Source organism: Oncorhynchus masou, unplaced genomic scaffold (genome assembly GCF_036934945.1).
Source record: "Oncorhynchus masou masou isolate Uvic2021 unplaced genomic scaffold, UVic_Omas_1.1 unplaced_scaffold_9818, whole genome shotgun sequence".
NCBI classification, from domain to species: domain Eukaryota; kingdom Metazoa; phylum Chordata; class Actinopteri; order Salmoniformes; family Salmonidae; genus Oncorhynchus; species Oncorhynchus masou.
This window is the reverse complement of record NW_027016333.1, coordinates 1,882-10,079: the sequence shown is the minus strand read 5'-3', so window position 1 is coordinate 10,079 and position 8,198 is coordinate 1,882. Positions and strand designations below refer to the sequence as shown.

Here is an 8,198-nt window from a genome sequence, read left to right as displayed (position 1 = left end):
TGGTGGGCTCCATTGGTCAGAAAAATGCAGCACCATATGTAGCCACTAAGGTGAACTAAAAATCTAGATAACAGTATGCAGTACTTTATCCAGGTGTTTGAGGCTTGGAGAAGTAGGCCTAACAGGGGTGATGTCTCTTTTCTTCCACAAGGGGGCAATCATTGCCATGACAAAAGCCATGGCTGTGGATGAGAGTCGATATCAAGTGAGAGTCAACTGGTGAGGAGAACTGGCATCTGTCTCCATTTACAAACTTTTAGGATTTTCTACTTATTTTTTCTCTTGCCCTTTTGTCTGTCCTGTTTTAAAAATACTTTTATATTTTTCCACTTTCTCCTCTTATCTCTAGCTCTGTTTGCTGCAGTCTAAATGTGTATTATCTTGTAGCATTTCCCCTGGTAATGTGATGACACCTCTGTGGGAGGAGCTGGCTGGACAGACTGCAGATACCTTAGCCACCATTAAAGAAGGAGAGAACGCTCAGGCAAGTTCTCACTGGACAGGAGCCAATACAAGATATACGATGAAATATAAGATCTGTTACAATGACATATTTCAGAATGCATTGAAAAGGGAGGGTTGGTAGAGACTTCCTAATTTAACTTGCATCTCTCGTCTTGATGAACCTGATGCCTCATCTTTAACATTCTTCCTCATCTCCAACAGCTGCTTGGTCGAATGGGGACAGAAGCTGAGAGTGGGTTGGCTGCTCTGTACCTGGCTGCTGATGCTACGTTCTGCACTGGGATAGACCTGCTGCTTAGTGGAGGGGCAGAACTCAACTACGGCTACAAGAGCCAGGTCCCATGAGCAGGCCTGTCACTCCGGGCCTTGTGCCTACCTGACCAATAACAGGACCTGTTATGTTCTATTGCCATCCTGCTTGTGATTGAACCAATCACCCTGTCTTATCCATAGCCACGGGATGTAGAGGTGCTGGAGATGGTACAGCACCCCCTGATGGTGAGATGGTAAAGCTGCAATTTGTGTTGTTGCAATAAAAACGATGAAACTATTTTTTCCGTTGCATTGTTGATATAAATGATAATGTGATTGGGGTAGGGGAGAGAGGAAAAATCATGGAATATGTATATATGGGACCTATTTTGCATGGAGACTCAGCTCTGTTTTGTAAACTGTGCACTCATGATATGCTCCTATCTATTCAGTGTGGTTGGTTTGGAGTTGGAAACGCTCTGCTGTACGATAGACCGTTTAAGTTAAATCGGGTCTGACCCTCTCCACCCTCCATATTCTATTCTTTCCCCTTTGTGGATATCAAGTGATCTGGAGCAGTTTTCGCAATAGTTTTCCACTTACATTTTCTAATAGTTTACAATTCTAAACTTGGCGTAAAGGGAATGGGAACAAAATCAAATTGCGTTCTCTCGCACTTGTCTCATGGGCCTGCTGCTGCCAATGTTAAACACGTAGCGTTACTAGTCAACTAGTCTAGCAAGCAACACAGTGATGGGTGTTTTATTTAACCTTTGTACACCTTCAAGTTTGTGAAATTAGAGTTTGAAGAAGCTGACAATTTATCCTACCATTTCTACCGATCTTCATACCAGTTATGATATGCACATTTTCGTGGAACAGTTTCATTTCAAGAGTAACGTTTTCGTTTCTCAAAATCATTGACACGTGGCTAATAATACAAATCGGGATTAAAATGATTAAAACCCAAAAAGTTAATTCCACTAATGTGAGAGCAGCAGCCTCTGCCATGTGAACACACTGATTCACACTGGCGGTGAAATGAGCACATGGAACTATGAGCCTATAGGACAATGTTGTAGAGGGACTATTTTACACTGTCAACTAAGTCAATTACATAAAGCTGACAAATAAAAACTGAAAATGTCCTGATTAAAATGCAAGATTCTTTCAATTTCATCTATCTTCCCTCTGCCTCCCTTTCTATCTGTCTTGAGTTGTGCTACCACTAGTGAAGCAAACATTGCATCAAATCAATAAACTAGGTCTGGCCCAATGAAGGTCTGGCCCAATGCTGTCACTGGCTACAGTGAATCAACTAGCCTTTTCTGGGCCATCACAGTTTCCGCTCCAGTGAGCTCCAGGACAAACCGTTGTTTTTGGGAAAAGGTCTTCGGGTATTTTATGGCATTTCAAATGGGTATATGGGATGCTCAGAGCATGACATTTTGCTCTTTCACACCAAGGCCTGGTGATTATTTAGGGTGAGAGTGTTGGAAAGCTTTTCAAATACTGTGAGGAACTATTATCATTCACAATTGATGTAAAACAATATATATTATATATATATACAGTGCCTTGCTGAAAGTATTTGGCCCCCTTGAACTTTGCGACCTTTTGCCACATTTCAGGCTTCAAATATAAAGATATAAAACTGTATTTTTTGTGAAGAATCAACAACAAGTGGGACACAATCAGGAAGTGGAACGACATTTATTGGATATTTCAAACTTTTTTAACAAATCAAAAACTGAAAAATTGGGCGTGCAAAATTATTCAGCCCCCTTAAGTTAATACTTTGTAGCGCCACCTTTTGCTGCGATTACAGCTGTAAGTCGCTTGAGGGTATGTCTCTATCAGTTTTGCACATCGAGAGACTGAAAATTATTTCCCATTCCTCCTTGCAAAACAGCTCGAGCTCAGTGAGGTTGGATGGAGAGCATTTGTGAACAGCAGTTTTCAGTTCTTTCCACAGATTCTCGATTGGATTCAGGTCTGGACTTTGACTTGGCCATTCTAACACCTGGATATGTTTATTTTTGAACCATTCCATTGTAGATTTTGCTTTATGTTTTGGATCATTGTCTTGTTGGAAGACAAATCTCCGTCCCAGTCTCAGGTCTTTTGCAGACTCCATCAGGTTTTCTTCCAGAATGGTCCTGTATTTGGCTCCATCCATCTTCCCATCAATTTTAACCATCTTCCCTGTCCCTGCTGAAGAAAAGCAGGCCCAAACCATGATGCTGCCACCACCATGTTTGACAGTGGGGATGGTGTGTTGTGGTTGATGAGCTGTGTTGCTTTCACGCCAAACATAACGTTTTGCATTGTTGCCAAAAAGTTCAATTTTGGTTTCATCTGACCAGAGCACCTTCTTCCACATGTTTGGTGTGTCTCCCAGGTGGCTTGTGGCAAACTTTAAACGACACTTTTTATGGATATCTTTAAGAAATGGCTTTCTTCTTGCCACTCTTCCATAAAGGCCAGATTTGTGCAATATACGACTGATTGTTGTCCTATGGACAGAGTCTCCCACCTCAGCTGTAGATCTCTGCAGTTCATCCAGAGAAATCATGGGCCTCTTGGCTGCATCTCTGATCAGTCTTCTCCTTGTATGAGCTGAAAGTTTAGAGGGACGGCCAGGTCTTGGTAGATTTGCAGTGGTCTGATACTCATTCCATTTCAATATTGTCGCTTGCACAGTGCTCCTTGGGATGTTTAAAGCTTGGGAAATCTTTTTGTATCCAAATCCGGCTTTAAACTTCTTCACAACAGTATCTCGGACCTGCCTGGTGTGTTCCTTGTTCTTCATGATGCTCTCTGCGCTTTTAACGGACCTCTGAGACTATCACAGTGCAGGTGCATTTATACGGAGACTTGATTACACACAGGTGGATTGTATTTATCATCATTAGTCATTTAGGTCAACATTGGATCATTCAGAGATCCTCACTGAACTTCTGGAGAGAGTTTGCTGCACTGAAAGTAAAGGGGCTGAATAATTTTGCACGCCCAATTTTTCAGTTTTTGATTTGTTAAAAAGTTTGAAATATCCAATAAATGTCGTTCCACTTCATGATTGTGTCCCACTTGTTGTTGATTCTTCACAAAAAAATACAGTTTTATATCTTTATGTTTGAAGCCTGAAATGTGGCAAAAGGTCGCAAAGTTCAAGGGGGCCGAATACTTTCGCAAGGCACTGTATATACACTTAATTGACTTGCTGAAGAAAAAAATAGCTGAGAAACTGTCACAAGAATTTTCAATCCCAATGATAATAATCAATAGCTCTGACCAATCCCCAAGGTTTGTAAGACCATGGGTATAATAATAATTAGTCAAAGACTCAGCTTATGCAAAAGGTTAGTACAGTTTATTCAGAGAACTTCTAAAGTCAAGAATACAAAGACATCCATTTTATAGCTGCGCACATACTTCCACACAAACAGTAGGTATCCTACGCACATACTGTCCTGCTACCCAGCCGACAAAGATTAGGGGAGGCCGTGAGAATCACCCCGTCCTCTCTGAAGATAGGGAGACCCTGGAAAGTATTCTCAGTGACCCCTAGCCAAGGTCGGTGTCAGGATTTGGTCAGGGTTGTTCCGGGTTTTGGTCAGTAGATGTCCCCATTGTGCTTTTTGTCCCTATGTTTTTCCCTTGATCCCCATTATTATTTGCACCTGTGTCTCGTTTCCCCTGATTGTATTTAAACCCTTTGTTTCCCTCAGTTCTGTGCTCTGTGTTTGTATGTTAGCACCCTGCCCTAGTGTTCTGTGTGCTCTTGTCGATTCCGGGTGAAGTTCTTGTGGTATTCTGTTTTTTGTTTTTGTTTATTTTTGGTGAGTTTCTTTTGAGGTCTTTTTGTGTTTTTCCTACCACCTTTTGGATTTGCCATTTTTTGTATTTTAGGATTTTTCTTTATTAAATACACCGTCTTAAGTACTGCTGTGTCTGCCTCATCTTCTGGGTTCTGCTGACTATTCGTGGCTCAGTTGGTTAAGTGACTGTTTCTCACTCCGGAGACCCAGGTTCGAAACCGGGTCCTGACAGAAACACAGAGCCAAAAATGAACCCAGAGGCAGCCAGTTCCCAGGACCTTTTGCCACGCTGTCCCACCACCAGGAGACTGTCCAACGCCACGAAGCCGCCCTGGTTCAGCAAGAGGCCTTAATGGCTAGACATTCTCATCTTCTGTCGGAGATGCTGACTTCCATAAAGCAGATATCTGATCGACTTACCCCGGCAACGGTTCCCGTCCCAGTACCTCAGGTTCACGTACCCATGGCAGTTAACCCCCTGGCTGAACCTCGTCTTCCACCTCCCCAACGGTTCTCAGGTGATCCAAGTGCTTGTAAAGGCTTTCTCACTCAATGTTCTCTCTCCTTTGAGCTGCAACCTTCGTCGTTTCCCACCGACCGGTCTAAGATCGCATATATCATTACCCTGCTGTCGGAAAAAGCCCTGGCCTGGGCTACTGCTGTGTGGGATGCCCATAGTTCCTGCTGTGCCAGCTACTCTGCCTTTGCTGAGGAATTCAAACGAGTGTTTCAAGGCCCAAGCAGTGGTTCTGACTCAGCCAAACAGCTCCTGACTCTCCATCAAGGTTGGCGCAGCGTGACGGACTATGCCATCCAGTTCCGCACGGTGGCAGCAGCGAGTGGCTGGAACAACGAGGCGCTCACGGTGTGCTTTCTGAAAGGCCTTTCCGACACTATCCAAGATGAACTGGCCACTCGGGAACCACCGGACAATCTCGAGTCCCTGATCAAGTTGGCTTCACGCATTGACCAGCGTCTGAGAGAGAGAGAACTCAACCGTAGACCTCTAGCCCCTATCAGTCCCAGCTCCGAGTCCCCACCTTTATCATCGCTGGCTCCACCGGAACCCATGCAGATTGGACGCATCTCCCAGGCTGAGAGAGACCGCCGGATGAGGGAGCGACGCTGTCTATATTGCGGCAAACCGGGCCATTTCCGTTCCACGTGTCCCGGGCTCCAGGGAAACGCTCTGTCCCGTACAGACCGGGGGAACTGTAACGGGAAACATAACCTCCTCCCATCCGTCCAACTCCCGTCTGCTCATTCCAGTCACCCTCTCCTGGGACAACCACAAGCTTCACCTTCAAGCCTTGGTAGACTCTGGAGCCGCAGGTAACTTCATGGATGGTGTCTGGGCGAAGGAGAATGGCGTTCCCTCTGAACCTCTAAGTGACCCCATGAGGGTTACTACATTGGATGGAAGCCCTTTGGGATCTGGACTTGTCACTCATGTCACTACCTCCTTGAGACTTTCAGTTTCACAACACCAGGAATTGATGAACTTTCATTTGATCTCCTGTTCCGAGTTCCCTCTCGTCCTTGGATACCCCTGGCTTCACAGCCATAACCCTCACATCGACTGGTCTGTGGGCACTATCAAGCAGTGGGGTCCTACGTGCCAAGCTACTTGTATTTTCCAGAATTCCCGAGTTCTACTCCCGAGTCTTTAGAATCCATCGACCTGACCCGAGTTCCCGAGTGTTACCATGACCTCAAACTGGTGTTTAGCAAACAGAGGGCCACCATGCTACCACCCCATAGATCTTACGATTGCCCCATCGACCTGTTTCCGGGCACTTGCCCCCAGGGGTCGGATCTTTTCCCTATCTCCACCCGAACGAGCTGCTATGGATACCTACATCAAGGACTCTCTGGAAGCAGGCCTCATGCGTCCATCAACCTCCCCGGCGGGAGCAGGGTTTTTCTTTGTGGCCAAGAAAGATGGTGGATTACGTCCTTGCATCGACTACCGGGGACTCAATGACATAACCGTCCGTAACCGTTACCCGCTACCCCTTATGGCCACAGCCTTCGAGCTGCTCCAGGAAGCAGTTGTTTTCACTAAGCTTGACCTGCGGAACGCATACCATCTTGTGCGGATCAGACCTGGTGACGAGTGGAAGACCGCTTTCAACACGCCTACTGGTCACTATGAATACTTGGTGATGCCCTCGCCCGGACCAACGCCCCCAGCGTTCCAAGCGCTCATAAACGATGTGCTTAGGGATATGCTTAACATATTTGTGTTCGTTTACTTGGATGACATCCATCTTTCGAGCTCCCTTCAAGAACACACTAAGCATGTCAGACAAGTACTCAAACGCCTCCTGGACAGCCATCTGTACGTTAAGCCGGAAAATGTGAATTCCATTCATCCCGAGTACAATTCTGGGATTTGTAGTGGAACCCGGCCGAATCCAAATGGACCCTAGGAATAAGAAGCGTAGCGTGGATTGGCCCACCCCCAAATCCGTTAAGGATGTCTAGCGTCCTGGCTTCACAAACTTTTACCGCAAGTTCATCAAGAACTTCAGCTTGGTGGCAGCCTCTCTCAGCTTTAGCCAAAGGTGGCAATGCGTCCTAGCATCGACTCACCGGGGACCTCAATGCCATAACCGCTCCGTAACCGTTCGGAACGCATACCATCTTGTGCGGATCAGACCTGGTGACGAGTGGAAGACCGCTTTCAACACGCCTACTGGTCACTATGAATACTTGGTGATGCCCTTCGGCCTGACCAACGCCCCCAGCGGTGTTCCAAGCGCTCATAAACGATGTTCTTAGGGATATGCTTAACATATTTGTGTTCGTTTACTTGGATGACATCCTCATCTTTTCGAGCTCCCTTCAAGAACACACTAAGCATGTCAGACAAGTACTCAAACGCCTCCTGACAGCCATCTGTACGTTGCCGGAAAATGTGAATTCCATTCATCCCGAGTACAATTCCTGGGATTTGTAGTGGAACCCGGTCGAGTCCAAATGGACCCTAGGAAGGTAGGGGCGGTAGCGGATTGGCCCACCCCAAATCCGTTAAGGATGTTCAGCGTTTCCTGGGCTTCACAAACTTTTACCGCAAGTTCATCAAGAACTTCAGTTTGGTGGCAGCTCCTCTCTCAGCTTTAACCAAAGGTGGCAATGCAAGGTTTTTGGGGAAGAGAAGCTGAGACGGCCTTCCAAGGACTCAAGCAGCGCATCCTCTGCTCCCATCCTGATACTACCGACTACGGATGAACCATTTGTGGTGGAGGTAGACGCATCAGAGGTTGGTGTTGGAGCTGTCCTGTCTCAGAGGGGTGAAGACAAGAAGCTTCATCCGTGCGCTTTCTTCTCACACCGGCTTACCCCGACTGAGAGGAACTACGATGGGGGGGATCGTGAATCCTAGCGGTTAAGATGGCATTGAAGGAATGGAGACACTGGCTCGAGGGGGCTTCTCACCCGTTTCAAGTGCTTACGGACCACAAAAATCTGGAGTATATCCAGCAGGCGGCGATTGAACTCTAGACAAGCTAGATGGTCTCTTTTCTTCAATCGATTCCAGTTTATCCTCACCTATCGGCCCGGGTCGAAGAATTCAAACCGGATGCCCTGTCCCGAGTCTACGCTCCTGCCATTCGAGATGACACGGACATGCCTGTCCTTCCTGCTGCTAAGATT

General features: G+C 46.3%; 1 protein-coding gene across 1 annotated transcript; it reads left to right on the top strand.

Moving 5' to 3' along the window:
* Window positions 1-6: 6 nt before the first annotated feature.
* On the top strand, window positions 7-1,015 carry LOC135538553 (17-beta-hydroxysteroid dehydrogenase 14-like). Its single transcript, XM_064964438.1, has 4 exons — window positions 7-50; window positions 152-219; window positions 388-484; window positions 667-1,015. Exons 2-4 carry the CDS (start codon window positions 167-169, stop codon window positions 808-810), a joined length of 294 nt encoding a protein of 97 aa, XP_064820510.1. The 5' UTR covers window positions 7-50; window positions 152-166; the 3' UTR covers window positions 811-1,015.
* Window positions 1,016-8,198: the final 7,183 nt, after the last annotated feature.

Bases quoted from the DNA above. Each gene is read 5' to 3' on its own strand.
- LOC135538553 (XM_064964438.1), top strand. From the start codon at position 167: ATGACAAAAGCCATGGCTGTGGATGAGAGTCGATATCAAGTGAGAGTC. The intron at 220-387 runs GTGAGGAGAACT...ATTATCTTGTAG, and splicing joins TATCAAGTGAGAGTCAACTG to CATTTCCCCTGGTAATGTGA. The intron at 485-666 runs GCAAGTTCTCAC...CATCTCCAACAG, and splicing joins AAGAAGGAGAGAACGCTCAG to CTGCTTGGTCGAATGGGGAC.